This window comes from Leptosomus discolor, unplaced genomic scaffold, assembly GCF_034619465.1.
Source record: "Leptosomus discolor isolate bLepDis1 unplaced genomic scaffold, bLepDis1.hap2 HAP2_SCAFFOLD_152, whole genome shotgun sequence".
In the NCBI taxonomy this organism is placed as follows: Eukaryota; Metazoa; Chordata; class Aves; order Leptosomiformes; family Leptosomidae; genus Leptosomus; species Leptosomus discolor.
Genome location: NW_028237799.1, coordinates 5133 through 26112, shown reverse-complemented (window position 1 = coordinate 26112; position 20980 = coordinate 5133). Strand labels below are relative to the sequence as shown.

At 67.8% G+C, this 20980-nt stretch overlaps 1 protein-coding gene across 1 annotated transcript in view; it reads right to left on the bottom strand.

Annotated features, from left to right (window-relative positions):
* The window catches only part of LOC147412751 (neurexin-2-like), a 34648-nt gene extending 14451 nt beyond the window's left edge, over nucleotides 1-20197 (bottom strand). The window contains exons 1-12 of the mRNA XM_086481050.1: nucleotides 19543-20197; nucleotides 17121-17141; nucleotides 15073-15102; nucleotides 14490-14555; nucleotides 13260-13561; nucleotides 9950-9994; nucleotides 7261-7422; nucleotides 5419-5839; nucleotides 4038-4421; nucleotides 3386-3589; nucleotides 1917-1943; nucleotides 33-152 (exon numbers count right to left, since the gene is read on the bottom strand). Coding sequence (XP_086337176.1) covers nucleotides 33-152; nucleotides 1917-1943; nucleotides 3386-3589; nucleotides 4038-4421; nucleotides 5419-5839; nucleotides 7261-7422; nucleotides 9950-9994; nucleotides 13260-13561; nucleotides 14490-14555; nucleotides 15073-15102; nucleotides 17121-17141; nucleotides 19543-19924 — 2164 coding nt within the window. The 5' untranslated portion in view covers nucleotides 19925-20197. The remainder of the gene's footprint in view (nucleotides 1-32; nucleotides 153-1916; nucleotides 1944-3385; nucleotides 3590-4037; nucleotides 4422-5418; nucleotides 5840-7260; nucleotides 7423-9949; nucleotides 9995-13259; nucleotides 13562-14489; nucleotides 14556-15072; nucleotides 15103-17120; nucleotides 17142-19542) is intronic.
* Between the last annotated feature and the right edge of the window lie 783 nt (nucleotides 20198-20980).

The window sequence follows — 20980 nt, the reverse complement described above, 5'->3', positions numbered from 1 at the left end:
CACATCCCCCCCTGTCCCCCCCCCGCGGGCACCTTCCACGGTGACGTTGTCGACCGAGAGCTGGAGGCTGCGCCCGCGCCGCACGACACGCACCGTGTGCCACTCGTTGTCGTCCAGCTTCTGCCCCGCCAGGAGGGTCTCGGGGCCCTTGCCTGGGGGGCGGGGGTCAGGGGGGCCGCGCCGCGGCACCAGGCGGCACCGGGGGACCCCGCGGCACCGGGCGACGCCGCCCGCCAACGCCCCCGGTCAGCCCACACGTGCAAAACCCACCAACACCGGGCCCACGCGCGTGCAAACCCCGTGCATGCACATGCCCAGTTGCCGCGCACACGTGCACCCCCAAACGCCGTGCCCCCGCGCATGGGCCCCTCCCCCGCGCCACACGGTTGCACACCCGCAGGCCCCGTGCACGCGCACCCGCGAGCGCCGCACGCCCCTGCACGCGCCGTGCACACGCGCCCCCCCCAGCAGTGAGCACACCGACACAGCCCGTGCACAGCTCCCCCCCCACCGCGCACACACAGAGCGTGCAAACCCCACGCGCGCACACACACGTGGGGTGGGGCGTCCCCGAGGTCCCTGAGGGGGTTATGGGGTGCCCAGGGGGTTTGGGGGGTGCCTGAGGTCCCCAGGACCCCCCCCCTTGGTGTCCTCAGGGGGTCCCCAAGGTCAGAGCCAGGGGGGCACCCGCCAGAGTCAAACATACAACGCATGCAATTCGGGCTAGGGGCTAAGAGCCCGCCCACGCGCCACGTTGTTCACACACCGCGAGCACCGTGCAGCCCCGTGCACCCCTGCGGCCTGTGAGTGCTGTGCGTGCACACGTGCCCCCACTTGCACACACGCCCGCGTGCACACACACCCCCCACCCCCCACCCAGCCCTGCGGGTGCCCGCGCGTGCACGGCCAGGGGACACGGGGACGGGGAGGGAAATGGAGGGGGTGCATGCGGGGGGGGGGGGGGGGTGTTGTGCACACACGCGTGTCCGTGCACAGCTGCAGCATGTGCGCACGTCTGTGCGCAGCTGCGGTCTGTGTCTGTGCACAACTGTCGCGTGTGCACGCGTGTGTGTGCAGAGCTGCTGTTTGCGTGCATGTGTGTCTGTGCACGGCCGCAGTGTGTGCACACGCGTGTGAGCCCCTGCACGGCTGCAGAGCCTGTCCGTGCACTGCTACAGCACGTGCAGGGTGGCAGACCACGTGCACGTGCATGCGTGTGCACGCCTGTGGCCCACACGCGTGTCCTTGCGTGTGCTCCTGCTCCCCCCCAGGACACCCCCCCCAGTGGGAGCCCCCCGGCCGCTGGGTCCTTGGAGGGGGGGGCAGCTCGGACGCCTGGGTTCCCCCTGCGCGGGGGGAGGGGGCGGGAGGAGGGGGGCACCCTCGTGTGCCACGTCCTCGTGCACGGGGACCCGCCACTCACCTGCGTGTCACGCGTGTCCTATCACACCCCCCCCACGCACGCATGCGTGCACCTGTGACCCCCCCCCCAGCGCCACCACTGTGCACGCTGGTGAGCGTGAAACACCAGGCCTTGCACACACAGGTGCGTTCGTGCACCTCCAGCCCCTGCACATGCGTGTGACAGCAGCTGCCACTGCCCCCATGTCCCTGCCCTGTGCCCGTGTCACACCCCTGGCACACGCGTGTGCCCCCCCGGGAAGGGGGGTGGGGCTGAAGCCTTACCTGCACACACGGGTGCCCTGCCCTGGACACGCCTTGCACACGTGTGCGTGTGACCGTGTCCTCGTGTGACCCTGGGTGAACCCAGGCGTCCGGGGGGGGGGGGGTGACCAGACCCCAGGGCGGACCCAGGCGGCCGTGGTGGGGGGGGGCGGTCAGGCCCTAGAGGGGACCCGGGCGGCCGGGGGGGGCCTGGGGGTGGCCGGGGGGGGCAAGGGGGGGCGCACACTTACTGGGGTGGCAGCCCACGCGCACGCAGTCTGGGGAGAGAAGAGACAGGATCAGGCCCTTCGGAGCCGCCGCCGGGGTCACCGCCCCGGGGACGAGGGGGGGCGGCCGGGATGGGGGCGCGAGGTGCCAGCGGGGCCGGGACTGGGACTGGGATGGGACTGGGATTGGGCTGAGATGGGACTGGGTTTGGGCTGGGATTGCGGAGAGGATGGAGACAGGGAGTGGGATTGGGCTGGGGTTGGGCTGGGATGGAGATGGGATTGGGGAAGGGATAGAGACAGGGATTGGGATGGGGAGTGGGATGGGGATGGGAACTGGGGTGGGATAATGATGGTGACTGGGACTGGACTGGGAGAGGATGGAGCTGGGGCTGCGGTGGGGACCAGTACAGGAACAGGATGGGGACTGGGACTGAATGGTGACCAGGACTGTGCTGGACTGGGCTGGGGGGGCAGGAGCTTGGGCCGTGCAGCCCCGGGCCGGGGGCTGGGGGCGCTGGGGGGGCGCAGGCACCTCGCGGATGGATCCGGCCGCCTCGCGGGGCCCAGCCCGGGGGGATCCGGGGGGATCCGGGGGGATCGGGCGCCCCAGGGCTGGGCCCCCCCTCGTCAACCGCTGCGGGGCGGGGGGGGCAAATGCACCGGGACCCCACGGGGGGACCCCGACCCTGCAGTGGGGCTGCAGCCCCAGGGGGGTCCCCAGTGCTGTGGGGCCGCAGGGGGGGTCCCTGATACCATGGGGGGTTCCCCAACACCGGGGGGGTCCCCGGTACCATGGGGGGTTCCCCAACCCCACAGAGGACCTGCAGCCTCGGGGGGGGAGGGTATCGTGGTCCCCCCCCACGTTTTGGGCTGCAGGGGGGATCCCCGATCCCTTGGGGGATCCCCACCCCCTCGGAGGTCCCGGCGCTGTGCCCCAAGTGGCAGCGGGGGGTCACGAAGGCTCCAAACCCGGGGGGGGGGGGGGGGGCGGGACCCACGGGGGACGCAGGTGCCCGAGTCGGCTCCGGTGACGCCTCCGCAGAGGCGCTGCCTCGGGGACCCCGGTGCCGTTTTGGGGTGCCCGGGTTGGGGGGGGGGGGGTGCAGAAGCGCTGTGGGGCTTGGGCACTGGGGGGGACACCTGGCCCTGTGTGGGGGGAGGGTCTTGGGTGCGATTTTGAGGACCTGGGTGCCGTTTTGGGGACCGCTTGGGGGTCTCAGACTCCAACTCGAACGTCACTTTGGGGACGATTTTGGGGTCACAAGGACCGATCTGGGGACAGGGGCACCATTTTGGGGTCCCAGGCTCCAACCTGAGCATCTCTCAGGGACAATTTTGGGGTCACAAGGGCTGATTCAGGCACCATTTTGGGGCCCCAGGCTCCAAGTCGAGCGCCACTTCTGGGGACCGTTCCGGGGTCACGGGAACTGGCTCGGGCACCGCTCCGGGCGCCGTTTCGGGGGGCGGGGCGGGGGTCCCGGGGGTCTCACCCAGGTTGACGGTGAGCTTCATGCGCCCCCCGTCCAGCTCGAGGCGCAGGGTGTCGGCCGACTGGCGGGAGGTGGTGGCCAGGACCAGGCCGTAGGCGCGGGGGGACATGAACCGCAGCGCCACGTCCTCGGCCTCCGTCTGCGCCGCCCCCGGCACCAGCACCTTCAGGTACATGCTGCCGTCGTAGCTCAGCACCGCCGCCTCTGCGGGGGGACCCCGTCACCCGGGCGCTGGGCACCCCCGAGGGGCGCGTCTGCGGGACCCCCCCCCCCCCAGGGGACGCCGGCATCCAGGTAACCCCCTTCCCCAGGGGCACCCCAGGGGGCACCCAGGCATCCGGGCACCCCCTCCCCAAGGCTGCACCCCGCAGGGGTCCCAAACATCCAGGTGCCCCCTTCCCCAGGGTTCTGGGGCATCTGAGCCCCCCCTTCCCCAGGGGCACCCCAGGGGCACCCAGGCACCCCCTCCCTGGGGGTCTCAAGGGTCGGGGTGCCCCCTCCCCACGGGTCTCAAGTGCCTGGGTGCCCCCTCCTCAGGACTGCCCCCCCCCCCCCCCCGGGGCCCCAGGCACCCCCTCCCCCCAGGGCCACCCCCCGGGAGGACCCCAGCGGCACCCGGGGCGGGGGTCGTGGGGGGTCTCCCACCACCCACCGGTCTCGCAGCGGGGTCCCAGGTAGCCGGTGCCGAGGCAGTCGCAGACGAAGCGGTTCCAGCCCTCGCGGCAGAGCCCCCCGTTGCGGCAGGGCCCGCTGGCGCAGTGCCGGGGGGGCTCCCGGGCGCAGAAGGGGGCGACCCCCGGGGCCGCCTGGGCCTCCGCCACCCGCCGCACGTCCCGGCTGCGGCCATCGACGAAGAGGTCCCGGACGCAGCCGACGTAGCCGTAGCGCAGAAAGGCCGTCCAGAGCTCGGGGGGCAGCGGGGGGCCCGGCCAGCCCTCGGGGAGCCCCCCCAGGTACAGCTCCGAGTCCAGGTCCAGCACCTCGCTCTCGCCGCTGGCCAGGAACGGGGTGCTGCGGCTGTTCACCGACACCGAGCCTGGGGGGACACGGGGGGTGGGTGGGGGACGTGGGGGTGCAGGGGGTGCTGCGGCTGTTCACCGACACCGAGCCTGGGGGGACACGGGGGGGTGGGTGGCACTGGGGGGGACGTGGGGGTGCAGGGGGTGCTGCGGCTGTTCACCGACACCGAGCCTGGGGGGACACGGGGGGGTGGGTGGCACTGGGGGGGACGTGGGGGTGCAGGGGGTGCTGCGGCTGTTCACCGACACCGAGCCTGGGGGGACACGGGGGGGTGGGTGGCACTGGGGGGGACGTGGGGGTGCAGGGGGTGCTGCGGCTGTTCACCGACACCAAGCCTGGGGGGACCCGGGGGGTGGGTGGGGGACGTGGGGGTGCAGGGGGTGCTGCGGCTGTTCACCGACACTGAGCCAGGGGGGGACACGCGGCACCGCGGGGGCTCCAGGGCCACCCTGCGCACACCCAGCCCCGGCCGTGCGGAGGCCCGTGGGCACCGACACCCTCACGGACCCACAAACGTCCCCTTGCACACCCACAAACCCTGTTTCTGCACACCCCCTTGCACACCTCCAAACCCCCTGTGCACACACCCCCTTGTGCACCTGCAAACCCTCTGTCTGTGCACACACCCTTGCACACCTGCAAACTCTCCATGCACACACACCCTTGCACACCTGCAAACTCTCTGTGTACACACACTCTCTTGCACACCTGCAAACCCTCTGTCTGTGCACACCCCCTTGCACACCCACAAACTCTCCATGCACACACTCCCCCTTGCACTACCTGCAAACCCCCCGTGTACACACCCACCCTCGCACACCTGCAAGCCCCCTGTGCACGCACGCCTCCTTGCACACCCGCAAGCTCCCTGCGTACGCACATCCCCTGCGCACCTGCCGACCCTCTGCCTGTGCACGCCCCCTCGCACACCCACAAACCCTCCACGCACACTCCCACCCCCTCGCCCGCCTGCAGACCCCCCGTGCACGCCCGCCCCGCCCCCGCCCTCGCACCTTTCCGCCCGTCCCGCTGCACGTCCACGTGGCACCACTCGCCGTCGGTGACCTTGCGGGCGCTGGCGCGCACCTTGATGCCGCCCGAGCCCATGTCCAGCAGCAGGTAGAGGTGCCCGTCCAGCAGCTCCAGCGCGAAGTAGTCGGGCCGGGGGTGGCCGGGCCCCCGCGGGCGGCCCTGCCCGAAGAGCAGGAGCCCGTTGGCCTCGGTGGTTCGGAAGTCGAAGGAGACGGAGCCGGCGCGGGCGGCGCGCCAGGCCGGCAGCGCCAGGAAGGCCTGTGGCGTGGCGAAGGTGACGGGCTCCAGCGCGGCCACGGCCTCGCAGCGGAAGAGCAGGGCCCCGTGCAGCGTCACCCGCCCGTCGCCCTCCTGCGCCAGGCGCGACAGCTCCAGCTTGAAGTCGTTGTTCTTGTAGACCACCTGCGGGGCGGGCAACCGGTCCCTGGGCCGCCCTGGCCACGCCGGCCCCGCGCACCCCGGTGCTCCGTGCCCCCGTGTCCCCGTGCACCCTGGTGCTCTGTGTCCCCATGCACCCTGGTGCTCCATGTCCCCATGTCCTCGTGCACCCCGGTGCTCTGTGTCCCTGTGTCCCCGTGTCCCCATGCACCCTGGTGCTCCATGTCCCCATGTCCCCGTGCACCCCGGTGCTCTGTGTCCCTGTGTCCCCGTGTCCCCATGCACCCTGGTGCTCCATGTCCCCATGTCCCCGTGCACCCTGGTGCTCTGTGTCCCCTTGTCCCTGTGCACCCTGGTGCTCCATGTCCCTGTGTCCCTGTGCACCCCGGTGCTCTGTATCCCCATGTCCCCACGTCCCCATGTCCCCGTGCACCCTGGTGCTCCATGTCCCCATGTCCCTCTGCACCCCAGTGCTCTGTGTCCCCGTATCCCCGTGCACCCAGGTGCTCCATGTCCCCGTGCACCCCGTGCACTCTGTGTCCCCGCGCACCCTTTGTCCCTTTGCGCCCTGTGTCCCTGTGCAGTCTGTGCCCCTGGGTCCCCGCGCACCCCATGCCTGTGTCCCTGTGTCCCTGTGCACCTCAGTGTTCCGTGTCCCCATGTCCCTGTGCACCCCATGCACCCCGTGTCCCTGTGCACCCCGTGCACGTGCCCTTGCACACCTCATGCACCCTTTGACTCTCTGCACCATGTCCCCGTGCACCCCAGTGCTCCATGTCCCCGTGTCCTTGTGCACCCCATGTCCCCGTGCACCCCAGTGCTCCGTGTCCCCACACCCCTCTGCCCCCCAGTGCTCTGTATCCCCATGTCCCCACGTCCCCATGTCCCCATGCACCCTGGTGCTCCATGTCCCCATGTCCCTCTGCACCCCAGTGCTCTGTGTCCCCGTATCCCCGTGCACCCTGGTGCTCCATGTCCCCGTGCACCCCGTGCACTCTGTGTCCCCGCGCACCCTTTGTCCCTTTGCGCCCTGTGTCCCTGTGCAGTCTGTGCCCCTGGGTCCCCGCGCACCCAATGCCTGTGTCCCTGTGTACCTCAGTGTTCCGTGTCCCCATGTCCCTGTGCACCCCGTGCACGTGCCCTTGCACACCTCATGCACCCTTTGACTCTCTGCACCATGTCCCCGTGCACCCCAGTGCTCCATGTCCCCGTGTCCTTGTGCACCCCATGTCCCCGTGCACCCCAGTGTTCCGTGTCCCCACACCCCTCTGCCCCCCAGTGCTCTGTATCCCCATGTCCCCGTGTCCCTGTGTCCCCATGCACCCTGGTGCTCTGTGTCCCCATGTCCCTCTGCACCCCAGTGCTCTGTGTCCCTGTATCCCTGTGCAACCCAGTGCCCCGTGTCCCCGCGCCCCCCGCGGTGTCCCCCCCGTCCCGGCGCTCACGTCCTTGAGGCAGCCCATGAAGTTGTTGCTGACGGGGGACCCCGGCAGGTCGGCGGTGTTGGGGGACCCCCCCACGTAGAAGAAGTCATCGGAGCCCAGCATGGTGTAGTCCTCCTGCGTGTACCCCGTCGTCGTCAGGATCCCGTCCACCGAGATCGTCACCTGCGGCACGAGCGCGCCCGGCCTCAGCGGGGGCCCCCGCCCGCCCGCCGCAGCCATTTCTGTGTCTGGGGGGGAAGGGGGCACCCCCAAAAGGGGGGGACGGGACCCAGGAGGTGGGGGGGTGTGGAGGGGACATGGGGGTGTGGTGATGGGGGGGGATGGGGGGTCTCGGGGAGGGATAACGACGGGGGGTCTTGGGGTGGGGGGTGGGGGTCCCAAGGGTGCCCCTGGCCACAGGTGTGGGACCCCGGGTGGGTGCAGGGGGGACACCCCAGCTCCTGCCTCCCCTGGGGGGACCCAGGCATCCAGGGACCCTCCAAGGAGACCCCAGGGTGGCTGTGGGGGAAGTGGGGGTGGGGCGACGGTGGGGGTGATGATGGGGGTGGGGTGATGAAGGGGACGGGCGGGGGAGGGGCAGGGGAGGGGGTGGGTGTGACAGGGTGACACCGAGGGGTGACACCGGGGGGGGGGGGGGGGGTCAGATTAGTAACGAGTTTTGGGGTCCTCAGACAGAACCAGGCTCAGACAGAAAAATGGCTGTTAGTGGGGCTCAGCGCGCGCGAGGGCGTGCGAGGGTGTGCGCGGGTGTGCAAGGGCGTGCGCGGGTGTGCACAGGTGTGCGGGGACGTGCGAGGAGCCGTGCACGCGGGCATGCGGGGACAGCGGGGACAGCGAGAGCACCGGGGCCCCGGGAGGGACGGGGGCAGCCCCGCGCGCAGCTCGCACACACGTGTGAGTGCACACGCACGGGCTGTGAATGCACATTGATGCACGCTCGGGCACACACACGCCCCAGGCTGGGCTTACACTGGTGCACACCCGCACGTGCACGCTTGCACGCTCCTCACACGTGCGCACACACGCACCCAGCATTGGCCTTGCACCGGTGCACACTCAGCCCCAGCAGCGACCTTGCACCAATGCACACCTGTGCACAAGTGCGCACCCCAGCCCAGGCCCCGCACCCGTGCACAGGCACCTCGCACCAGTGCAGACTCGTGCACACGCACACGAGGCTCCTGGCCTTGCACCAGGGCACACCTGCACGGACCTTGCACCAACGCACACCCATCCGGCACCTTGCACCAACGCGCACCCGTGCACACACACACCAGCACCCACCCCGCAGCGGTGCCGGCCCCAGTGCTCCGCTGGCAGCACCCGGGGGGGGGGGGGGGAGGGGGGGGGGGAGGAGGAGGAGGAGGAGGAAGGCGGGGGGGGACACGACACAGTGTTAGTGAGCCGTGCAAGGGCGTGCGGGGCCGTGCAAAGGCGTGTGGGGCCGTGCGAGGGCGTGCAAAGCCGTGCGAGGGCTCCGGCACAGGCAGCGGGGCCCGATCCCGGGGGGGGGGCTGCGGGGGGCGGGGGGGGGCCCCGCTGCCTGCGCGGGGGGTGGGGGCGGCAGCTGTCCTGAAAACGCCGTTTCCGTCCTCGATTCGGGGAGGGGGCACCCCAAAAATACCTAAAAAAAAGGCCACCCCCCCACCCCCACCCCACCTATTGCCCCGAGCCTGGGTTTTGGGGTGAAACCGGCTGGTTTTGGGGTCGGGGGGGCCGAGGCCTGGCTGCCTGCAGGGGGAGGGGGCATCGGATGGACCAACATGCCAAGAAATCGCCCCAAAATGGGGGGTGTGGGACCTCGCGTCAACACCCCCACGGAAAAACAGCCCCGCCCCCAAGCCCAGATGGGGTTTTGGGGTGAAACGGGCTGGTTTTGGGATCGGGGGGTGAGACCTGGCTGCCTGCAGAGGGCGTGGGCATCAACCGGACCAAAATCCAAAGAAATTGCCCCAAATGGCGGGGTGGGAGACCCCACGCCACTCCCGTTGAGTTAAAACAGTCCCTCCCCGGCCAAGGTTCTGGGGGAAAAACGGCCAGTTTTGGCACCAGGGAGCAGAGGCTCGGCCGCATACGGTGAGTGGGATAAAATTGCCCCAAATCCCAAGAATTCACCCCGAAAGGCTTTGGGACCCCACATCACCCCGCCTGGAGGAAAAAACATCCCCTCCCCGACCCCAGCCAGGCTTTTCTGGGGGGAAATCAGCTGGTTTTGGCACCAGGGCGCTGAGGCCTGGCTGCCTACGGCGGGTGCGAGAAAACGGCCCAAAATCCCAAGAATTCATCCCAGAATGAATGGGGTTGGGATCACTCCATCTGAGAATAAAAAATTCCGCCCTCCCCCCTGCCCCTGGGAAGGATTTTGAGGGGAAAACAGCCGGTTTTGGCGTCAGGGAGCCGAGGCTTGGCCATATGGGGTGGGTAGGGGAAAATTGCCCAAAATCCCAAGATTTCACCCCAAACTAAGGGGGGCTGGGATCAACCCTGTGATAAAAACCATTCCCCCCGCTGCCCCCGGGAAGGATTTCGGGGGGGGAAACCAGCTGGTTTTGGCGTCAGGGAGCCGAGGCTCGGCTGTATGGGAGGGGGGGAGAAAATTGCCCCAAATCCCAAGAATTCGCCCCGAAAGGTGGGTGCTGGGGGGGGGGCTCACGGCGAAGCCAAGGAGTAACAAGGAAGTGATAACTACCAGGTAATGCAGTTTGTTTACCATAGCGTGTCCGATCCCTGCGTGCTGGGGGGCGCCGGGGGGGGGAGAGCGAAAAAAAGGACAAAACACAACAAAAAATGACATTTTTCCGCCGGGGCAGGCGGTTTCGGGGCATTCGAGGGTGGTTTTGGGTTGGGGTTTTTTTTTAAGTTTCGGGTTGTTTGTTGGTTTTTTTTAGGGGGGGCCCCCCCAGGATTAGTCGGGGGGCGGGGAGGTTAGTGGGGGGGGGGGCCCCGGCGGCGGTAAGCGTGTTAGTCGCACGCGCACACACAGAGGGGGGGGGGCGTTGCACGAGGGGTGGGGGTGGGGGGTGGGGGGGGGCGTTGCACGAGGGTGGGGCGTTGCACGAGGGGGGTGGTCGCGCGGGGGGAGGGGCTGTGCCCACCTTTGGGGGAGAGAAGCAGAAAGTCGTTAGCGGGGGCGGGGGGCGGCGACACCCTGACCCCCCCCCACCCCCACCCCACCCCACCCTGGGGGGACCCAGTGTCCAGTGCTCCCAGTTTGGGGAGGGACCAAGGAACCAGTGCTCCCAGTTTGGGGAGGGAACCCACTGTCCAGTGCTCCCAGTTTGGGGAGGGACCAAGGAACCAGTTGGGGAGGGACCAAGGAACCAGTGCTCCCAGTTTGGAGAGAGACCTCAGTATCCAGTGCCCCCAGTTGGGTAGCTGACCAAGGCACCCAGTGCTCCCAGTGCCCCCGGTTGTGGAGTAGCTCCTTGCATCCATTGCTCCCGGTTGGCTGGTTGACCGAGGTGCCCAGTGCTCCCAGTGCTCCCACTGGGGTAGCTAACCAATGCGCCCAGTGTTCCCAGTGCTCTCAGTTGGGTGGTTGACCAAGGCAATCAGAGCTCCCAGTTGGGTCGCTCATCGAGGCACCCGTTGGTCCCAGTGCTCCCAGCTGGGGAGCAGCCCCAGGTGTCCATCACCCCTAGGTGGGTGGTTGACCAAGGTGCCCATTTCTCCCAGTGCTTCCCACTGGGTAACTGACCAAGTCAACCAGTGCTCCCCGTTCGGTGGTTGACCAAGGCGCCCAGTGCTCCCACAGTTCTCATTTGGGTGGTTGTCCAAGACGTCCAGTGCTCCCAGTTGGGTGGTTGACCGAGGTGCCCAGTGCTCCCACTGGGGTAGCTGAGCGACATGCCCAGTGTTCCCATTGCTCCCAGTTGGGTGGTTGACCAAGTCAACCAGTGCTCCCAGTTGGGTGGTTGACCGAGAAGCCCAGTGCTCCCATTTGGGTGGCTGACCAAGATGCCCAGTGCTCCCAGCTGGATGGATGACCAAGATGTCCAGTGGGCCCAGTCAGGCGGCTGACCATGTCAACCAGTGCTCCCCATTGGGTTGTTGACCAAAGTCAACCAGTGCTCCCATTGCTCCCAGTTGGGTGGTTGACCAAGGTGTTCCCCGTTGGGTTGTTGACCAAAGTCAACCAGTGCTCCCATTGCTCCCAGTTGGGTGGTTGACCAAGGTGCTCCCCGTTGGGTGGTTGACCAAGTCAACCAGTGCTCCCATTGCTCCCCGTTGGGTGGTTGACCAAGGTGCTCCCAGTTGGGTGGTTGACCAAGTCAACCAGTGCTCCCATTGCTCCCAGTTGGGTGGTTGACCAAGGTGCTCCCAGTTGGGTGGTTGACCAAGTCAACCAGTGCTCCCATTGCTCCCAGTTGGGTGGTTGACCAAGGTGCTCCCAGTTGGGTGGTTGACCAAGTCAACCAGTGCTCCCATTGCTCCCAGTTGGGTGGTTGACCAAGGTGCTCCCAGTTGGGTGGTTGACCAAGTCAACCAGTGCTCCCATTGCTCCCAGTTGGGTGGTTGACCAAGTCAACCAGTGCTCCCATTGCTCCCAGTTGGGCGGTTGACCAAGTCAACCATTGCTCCCAGTTGGGTGGTTGACCAAGTCAACCAGTGCTCCCATTGCTCCCCGTTGGGTGGTTGACCAAGGTGCTCCCAGTTGGGTGGTTGACCAAGTCAACCAGTGCTCCCATTGCTCCCAGTTGGGTGGTTGACCAAGGTGCTCCCAGTTGGGTGGTTGACCAAGTCAACCAGTGCTCCCATTGCTCCCAGTTGGGTGGTTGACCAAGTCAACCAGTGCTCTCATTGCTCCCGGTTGGGTGGTTGACCAAAGTCAACCAGTGCTCCCGGTTGGGTGGTTGACCAAGTCAACCATTGCTCCCAGTTGGGTGGTTGACCAAGTCAACCAGTGCTCCCATTGCTCCCGGTTGGGTGGTTGACCAAAGTCAACCAGTGCTCCCATTGCTCCCAGTTGGGTGGTTGACCAAGTTAACCAGTGCTCCCATTGCTCCCGGTTGGGTGGTTGACCAAGTCAACCAGTGCTCCCATTGCTCCCGGTTGGGTGGTTGACCAAAGTCAACCAGTGCTCCCAGTTGGGTGGTTGACCAAGTCAACCAGTGCTCCCCGTTGGGTGGTTGACCAAGTCAACCAGTGCTCCCATTGCTCCCAGTTGGGTGGTTGACCAAGTCAACCATTGCTCCCAGTTGGGTGGTTGACCAAGTCAACTAGTGCTCCCATTGCTCCCGGTTGGGTGGTTGACCAAGGTGCTCCCAGTTGGGTGGTTGACCAAGTCAACCAGTGCTCCCATTGCTCCCAGTTGGGTGACTCACCAAAGTCAACCAGTGCTCCCATTGCTCCCAGTTGGGTGGTTGACCAAGTCAACCAGTGCTCTCATTGCTCCCGGTTGGGTGGTTGACCAAAGTCAACCAGTGCTCCCAGTTGGGTGGTTGACCAAGTCAACCAGTGCTCCCATTGCTCCCGGTTGGGTGGTTGATCAAGTCAACCAGTGCTCCCAGTTGGGTGGTTGACCAAGTCAACCAGTGCTCCCATTGCTCCCGGTTGGGTGGTTGACCAAAGTCAACCAGTGCTCCCATTGCTCCCAGTTGGGTGGTTGACCAAGTCAACCAGTGCTCCCATTGCTCCCGGTTGGGTGGTTGACCAAGTCAACCAGTGCTCCCATTGCTCCCGGTTGGGTGGTTGACCAAAGTCAACCAGTGCTCCCAGTTGGGTGGTTGACCAAGTCAACCAGTGCTCCCCGTTGGGTGGTTGACCAAGTCAACCAGTGCTCCCATTGCTCCCAGTTGGGTGGTTGACCAAGTCAACCAGTGCTCCCCGTTGGGTGGTTGACTAGGTTGCTCCCAGCTGGGCGGCTGACCACGTCAACCAGTGCCCCCCATTGGGCGGCTGTCCAAGATGGCCAGTCCTCTCTGCTGGGCGGCCGCCCAAGGCGCCCAACGCTCCCAGCGCCCCCCTTTGGGTGGCCCCCCGGCGCCCCCCGCCCCTACCTGGCGCAGGTTGCGGGTGACGCGGACGTCGTGCCAGTCGTTGTCGTTGAACTTCCCGTTGACGGGCTCCACCAGCGCCTCGAAGGCGCCGGAGCCGAGGTTGATGACGAGCCAGACGGCGCCGCCCTTCAGCGAGAGGTTGACGTAGTCGGCCGACTTGCCCGTGTGCAGCAGGAGCCCGTTGCGCTGCAGCGTGCGGAACGACAGCGTCAGCTCGTCCGCGCTGCTCTGGATCGGGTTGTGCGACAGGTCGTAGCAGAAGAACTCGTTGCCCTGGAAGGTGGCCACGTACTCCTCCCGGCCTGCGGGGACCCGGCGTCAGGCGGGGGGCGGCGGGGGGGGGAGGAGGTCGCGCAACGGGGTCTTGCACCGGGGAACTCACAACTGCATCTTGTACTGGGGACCTTGCAGCGGGGACCTTGCACCAGGGGACATTGCAACTACTTCTTGCACTGGGGACATTGCACCAGGGACGTTGCACCGGGGACCTTGCAACTACACCTTGCACTGGGGACATTGTATTGGGGACCTTGCACCAGGGACGTTGCACTAGGGACTTTGCACCGGGGACTTTGCACGGGGAGACTGCAACTGGATCTTGCACCAGGGACCTTTCATGGAGACTTTGCAACAAGGACCTTGCACCAGGGTCTTGCACCAGGGGATCTGCAACCGGGTCTTGCATGGGGACATTGCACCAGCGTCTTGAAATGGGACCTTGCACGGGGACCTTGCAACTGGACCCTGCACGGGGACATTACAACGGGGGCCTTGCAACTACCTCTTGCAAAAGGACCTTGCACCAGGGTCTTGCACTGGGGGCTTCGTCGCAGGGACCTTGTTGCACCAGGACCGTGCGCCAGGGCATTGCACTGCGGGGGGATACGGCCAGGGGCGTGCACCCGTGTGCAGCTGGGGCGTGCGAGGGCCGGGCGTGCAACGCACGGCCACGTGCGTGCATCCACACCCGCCTGTGCACAGGCCGGTTGCACGCTCGGGGCGCGTGAGGCCCGCACCTGCAGAGGGCTGGTGCATCCCTGTGTGCTCTGCTCGCACACGCATGTGCAAGGTTCACGCTCAAGGGTGCGATGGTAGCCCGGGGCAGGAGGGAGGATGCCTGGGTCCCTAGGGGCAGGGATGGGGGGGGGATGTCCTGCAGGGGACCCAGGTGGGGGGTCACCGGGGGTCACAGGGGTCACGAGGGGTCACAGGGGTCACGCCCGCACTGACCTTTCGCCGCCTGCTGGATCTCGCCGGCGCCGCGGCCGGGCCCCCCCTCGGCCACCTCAGCGGGCCCTGGGGGAGGGGCGGCATTAGTGGGGGGCACGCACGTGTGCACACCCAGGTGTGCCCCCGGGGCCGAGCGCCCCCGCCCTTGCGCAGGCGCGTGTGAAGGGACGCGCCCGGGCGCTGCCCCGGGGCTCCGTGCAAGGGCACCCTCGGTCCTCGTGCAAGGGGGGCGTCTGCACGCTCCCACTGGCATCCGTGCAAGGAGACCCTTGGGTCCTCGTGCAAGGGGTGTGCTCGCACGCTCGCCGGGGTCCTCGTGCAAGGGGATGCGCTCGCACACTCCCGGGGGTGCCCGTGCAAGGAGCTGCCCCTCCCCCCGCCCGCCCGCGAGGTGGCCGACCCTCCCCCCCCCGTGTCGCACGAGCCACAGACACGATGTGGGGAGGGGGGGATGGGGGGAAGTGGGGGGAGGGGCTGATGCCGGTGACGTGATGATGACGATGAGGAGGATGGTGAAGGTGATGACGAGGGGGGTGAGGTGGGGCCCGACGGCATCACGCGGGGGGGAGGGGCGCGTCATTACCTTGGCTGGTGACTCGCAGGTGGGCGGGACCTTGGGGGGGCGGAGCCAAAGCAAAAGGCGGAGGAAAAGCGGAAGTGGCGGGAGAAAGGGAAAGTGGGGGGAGGGGAGAGGGGCGGGGGGAGAGAAAGTGAAAGTGAGAGCGGGAAAGAGCCGGAGGGAGAGGGCGGGGCGATCGAGAGGGAAAGTGGTGGGAAAGTGAAAGTGAGTTTGGAGCCGGGCCGGAAGGGGCGGGGCAAGAAAGCGCGGGAAAATGGCCCGGGATGGGGGAGGGGGCATCGACACGGCCAAATGAGGCAAAAACCGCCGAAGGCGGGAAAAGGGGAAAGTGATGAGAGGGGGGAGAAGGGACAAAGAGCGAAAAAGGGGGGGACAAGGAGGGAAAAAGGGAGGGACAAGGAGGGAAAAAGGGGGGGACAAGGAGGGAAAAAGGGGGGGACAAGGAGGGAAAAAGGGGGGGACAAGGAGGGAAAAAGGGAATAGAGTGGAAAAAAGCAAAAAGGAGAAAAAGGGAAAAGGAGGGAAAAAGGGAAAACGATGAAAACAAAAGTGAAAATAATCGGAAAAAGGCAAACTAACTCCCGAGGCAAAGGAAAGAGACGGGAACCGCCCCGAAGCCGCCGAACCCCAAAAAAGGCCCAAACGGCCCCAGAAAGGGAAAAGCCCCGAACGGCCCCGGGGGGGGGGGGGGGGCGGGCGGGGGGGAGGGGCGCAAAGCGGCGTCACCGCGTCACAACTTAAAGGAGTTTTAACTTGTGACGGCATCGGGCGATGCCGGGGGGGGGAGGGGGGGGGAGGGGGGGAGGGGCGGAACACGGACACGGGGGCGCGGGGACAGGCGGGGGGGGGGAGGGGCCGTGCCCGCAGCGCCACCCCTCCCCCACCCGCCGCTTTCCCGCGGGTTTTTCCCCCTTTTCTGGGTTGGGGGGAAAAGCCGGGGGGGGGAGGGGATGGAGACACGGGGGGGCGGGGGGACCCCTCCCCTCCCCCACCCCGGGGCCCGCGGCGGGGGCTCACGGGGGCCTCGTGCTCCGCTCGGGCCCAGCCCCCGCTCCTCATGCGACACACGAGCCCCGCTCCTTGCACGGCCACGGGGCGGGGCCACTCCTTGCACGCCCCTCGCGCCACCCCCGCCCCTTGCACGCCTCGTGCATTGCTCTTCCCTCGTGCAATGCACGAGTCCTTCTCCTTGCACGCCCCGTGCATTGCCCTTCCCTCGTGCAATGCACGAGTCTTTCTCCTTGCACGCCCCGTGCATTGCCCTTCCCTCGTGCAATGCACGAGTCTTTCTCCTTGCACGCCCCGTGCATTGCCCTTCCCTCGTGCAATGCACGAGTCTTTCTCCTTGCACGCCCCGTGCATTGCCCTTCCCTCGTGCAATGCACGAGTCCTGCTCCTTGCACGCCCCGTGCATTGCCCTTCCCTCGTGCAATGCACGAGTCCTGCTCCTTGCACGCCCCCGTGCGCTGGACGGTCCTCGCGCACGCCCCGCCCCTTGCACGCCCCGCCCCTCGTAGAGCTCACCCAATCCCTGGCAGCCCGATCCCTTCTCCTCCCCCATTGGCTGCCAAGCGCCTCTTCTTTTGCATAGCCCCACCCCCGCCAACTGCAGCGCCCGCCCCTCCGTCCCACCTTCATTTGCATGCCGCCGGCCCATTGGGCTGCCTGGGCAGTGACGTCGTGCCGAACGGCCGGAGGGGGCGTGGCCGGTCAGCGGCGGGGTGACGCGGGCGCGGGCGGGGCCGGTGCGCCGCGCGCCTTGCACCAGCGCCGCACACGCCTTGCACGCGCCTTGCACGCGCCCCGAGCCCCGCACGACCCGCCCCGACCCCGAGCCGCACGTGAGCCCCGCCCTGCACACGTGGGCGCGCGCCCCGGCCCCACGCACGAGCACGTGAACCCGAGGCCCTGCACACCTACCAAGGCCTCGCACGGCCCCTCGAGCCCTTGCACACCCCCTGAAGCCTCGCACGCCCCACCAAGGCCTCGCACCCACCCCCAGGCCTCGCACCTCCCCCCCCCCCCCCCCGCCTCGCACGCCCCTGACTCACCTTCCACCGCGGGTTCTTCCTCTGGGGGTCCCGGGGGGGCAAGCAGGAGGGGGGAAGGGGAGAGGCGTTAGTGAGTGGGACTCTCGTGCCCCCCCCGTGTCCTTGTGCGTGGCCCTGGTGACACCACCCACCCCCAGGGGGCCCCACGACCTTGCGCTGACCTTGGGGGGGGGTGGAGGGTGGGGAGCACGAGGCTGGGCCTTGCACGGCAGTTGTGCAGCTCACGGCCCCGGGGGTGGGGGGTTTGCACGCCCAGGTGTGACCTGCACGCCCTGCAACACGCCCCAGCGGGGGTTCACTTGCACGCCCTGGTGCGGTTTGCACGCCCTGCAACATGCACCGGCGGGGTTCGCACACCCTGTTGCACGCCCTGGTGTGATTTGCACGTCCAGGGGTTCATTGCACGCCCGGGTGCACGTTGCACACCCCATTGGGGTCCTCACACCCTTGTGCTCCTCGCCCCGCCCTGTGCATTGCACGCCCTTTGCACGCACACACACACACCCCCCCCGCCCAAGGACACGGCGGGTTGCGACCGTCGCCACGGAGACAGGCGGCCCCGGGCGTCACCATGGCAACCGGCCTTGGCAACGGGTCAGCCGCCCCGACGTCGCCATGGCAACCCCGCCCCGGCGTCACCATGGCAACCCATCACCTGGGGCGGGCGCTGTCACCGCGGCGATGCCGCCGCTGGTCGCGCCCCGCGTGCAAGGGCGTGTCTTGCACGAGGGACGCCGGCGGCTGGGCCACGCCTGCCCGCTGACGTCACCCCGGGGGGGTCACCCGAACTTCGGCGCCTCGCACGGGGGCGTGCAAGGGCGCAGGCACAGGCGGGGGCTTGCAAGGGCACCAGGGCGTGCGGTTGCACGAGGGTGTGCAAGGGCGGGGGCGTGCAAGGGCACCAGGGCGTGCGGTTGCACGAGTAAATGCGGGTGTGCGTCGAGCCCAGGGGGACCCGACCCCACCCCCCCCTCACTGCACCGCCCAAGGACGTGCAAGGGCACGAGGACGTGCAAGGGCACAGAGGGCTGGAGAGGGGCGGGGGGCGTGCGAGGGCGCGGAGGGGCATGAGGGCGTGCATGTCGCCGTGCGGCACCGGGGGGGGGCACGAGGAGATGGTGGAAGACAAGGAGCCACCGTGAGGACACGAGGATGTGCAACGCCGCGAAGACACAGTGCGCCCGGAGGACACGAGGACACACGAGGACGCGGAGCAACACGGGGACGAGCCAGGCCACGAGGACATGAGGGCGGGGAGAAACATGATGACGTGCGACACCGGGAGGACACGAGAGCGGGGAGAAGCACGAGCGCACGGCTGTGGTGATGCACGAGGCCGTGAGGACACGAGGACGTGCAGCACCGTGAGGGTGACCGACCCCAAGAGGGCACAAAGCGGCGGTGAAGCACGAGGGTGCGGGCGTGAAGAGACACGGCACCACCAGGACGCGGAGTGACACAAGGATGCGACGACACCAAGACACCCAGCGCCACGAAGGCGCCCAACGCCGAGAGGACACGAAGATGTGGAGCAACACAAGAACGTGGTGACACAAGGACGATGCCAGGACGACCCAAAGACACGGAGCAACAAGGATGCCACGACACCAAGATGCCCAATGCCATGAAGATGCCCAACGCCACCAAGACGCCCAGCACCGAGAGGACACGAAGATGTGGAACAACGCAAGAACGTGACGACACGAGGATGTGCAGCACCGGGAAGACCCAAAGACGTGGGGGAACAAGGACACCACGACACCAAGACATCCAATGCCATGAAGATGCCCAACGCCACCAAGACATCCAGCACCGAGAGGACACAAAGACGTGGAGCAACACAAGAACACAACGACACGAGGACGTGCAATACCATGAAGACGTGGAGCAACACGAGGGCACAACGACACCAAGACACCCAGAGCCACGAAGGCGCCCAATGCCGAGAGGACACGAAGATGTGGAACAACACAAGAACGTGGTGGCACAAGGACAATGCCAGGAAGATCCAAAGACACGGAGCAACAAGGATGCCACGACACCAAGATGCCCAACGCCACCAAGGCGCCCAGCACCGAGAGGACACAAAGACGTGGAGCAACACAAGAACACGACGACACGAAGACGTGCAACACCACGAAGATGTGGAGCAACATGAGGGCACAACGACACCAAGATGTCCAACGCCATGAAGATGCCCAACGCCACCAAGACGCCCAACGCTGAGAGGACACGAAGACACAGAGCAACTCAAGAATGTGACGACATGAGGATGTGCAGCACCGGGAAGACCCAAAGACACGGGGGAACACCAGGACGCAACGCCACGAAGACGCCCAAAACGCCACGAAGAGACGCGAGAGCGTGGAGACACGAGGCGGCGCCGCCCCCACCCGCGCCCCCACCCCCGCCGCGCCCTCACCTTCGGCGCAGAAGGGCCCGCGGTAGCCGGTGCCGGCGCAGTCGCAGCGGGGCTCTCCGCGGCGCAGGGTGCAGCGTCCGCCGTGGGCGCAGGGCGGGTGCCGGGCGCAGCGCTCGTCGCCCTCGCCCCGCACCCCGTGGGCGCCCAGCAGCGCCGCCGGCACGTCGCCGACCTTCAGGTTGGCCAGCCAGCCGCGGAAGGGCGCCTCGTACTTGACGGTGCTGAGGGTGAGGGCCGAGAGGCGGACGTCGGGCGGGATCCCGCCGACGAAGAGGTCGCTGGCCACCGCCATCTCGGCCCGCTTGGAGCGGACGGCGGCCGCCCGCGCCTCCCCGTCCACGGCCAGGGCGGTCTCGCGGGCGTTGCGGGTGAGGAGCACCATGTGCCAGCGGCCGTCGCTCACCGCCGCCGGCGGCTGGACCGTGGCGGGCTCGGCGCAGGCGATGGCGAAGCGGAGGCGCAGGCGGCCCTCGGCCACCAGCAGCTCCAAGAAGTCGCAGTTGCCGCCGTCGTCGAGGTAGAGCAGCAGCGCCCGCGAGACGTTGGTCTTCAGGCTGAAGCTCAGCTGCCCGCCGGCCCCCGGCGCCCACCGCCCGTAGCGCGCCCACTGCCCCGGGGCGCCCCCGAACTCCAGCGCCACCCCCCGGCTCCCCGGGAGCAGCAGCGTCCCCAGGGCCAGCAGCGCCAGGCCCAGGCGGGCGCCCGAGGGGGCGCGGGGGCGCGGGGCGGCCCGGTTGGCCGCGGGGCTTGGGTGGGCCTCGGGCCCGGGGGCTGGGGCGGCCGCGGCGCCGCGGCGGGCGGCGGGGTTGGCCTCGGCTCCTGGAGGGTCCTCAGCGCCTCGGGTGGCCGTGGGGCCCGGGCGGCCCTTCGAGTCTAACCGGGCCGTGGAGCCGGCCTTGGCCGTGGCCTCTGGGTGGTCCTGGGAGCCCTGGTTGGCCGCGGAGCTTTGGTGGGCTTGCATCTCTAGGTGGTCCTCACCGCCTCGGTTGGCCACCGAGTCTCTGTTGGCCATGGAGCCCTTGTTGGTCGCGTAGCCCTGGCTGGCCATGGAGTCTCTGTTGGCCACAGAGCCTTGGTGGGCTTGAGTCTCTAGGTGGTCCTGGGAGCCCTGGTTGGCCACGGAGCCCCGGTTGGCCACGGAGCCTTGGTGGGCCTTAGTCTCTAGGTGGTCCTCACCGCCTCGGTTGGCCACGGAGTCTCTGTTGGCCGTGGAGCCCTTGTTGGTCGCGTAGCCCTGGCTGGCCGTGGAGTCTCTGTTGGCCGCGGAGCCCTGGTGGGCTTGAGTTTCTAGGTGGTCCTCACCGCCCTGGTTGGCCACGAGGTCTCTGTTGGCCACGGAGCCCTGGTGGGCTTGAGTCTCTAGGTGGTCCTCACCGCCCTGGTTGGCCACGGAGCCCAGGTGGTCCTCAGTGCTTTGGTTGGCCACGTAGCCCTGGTT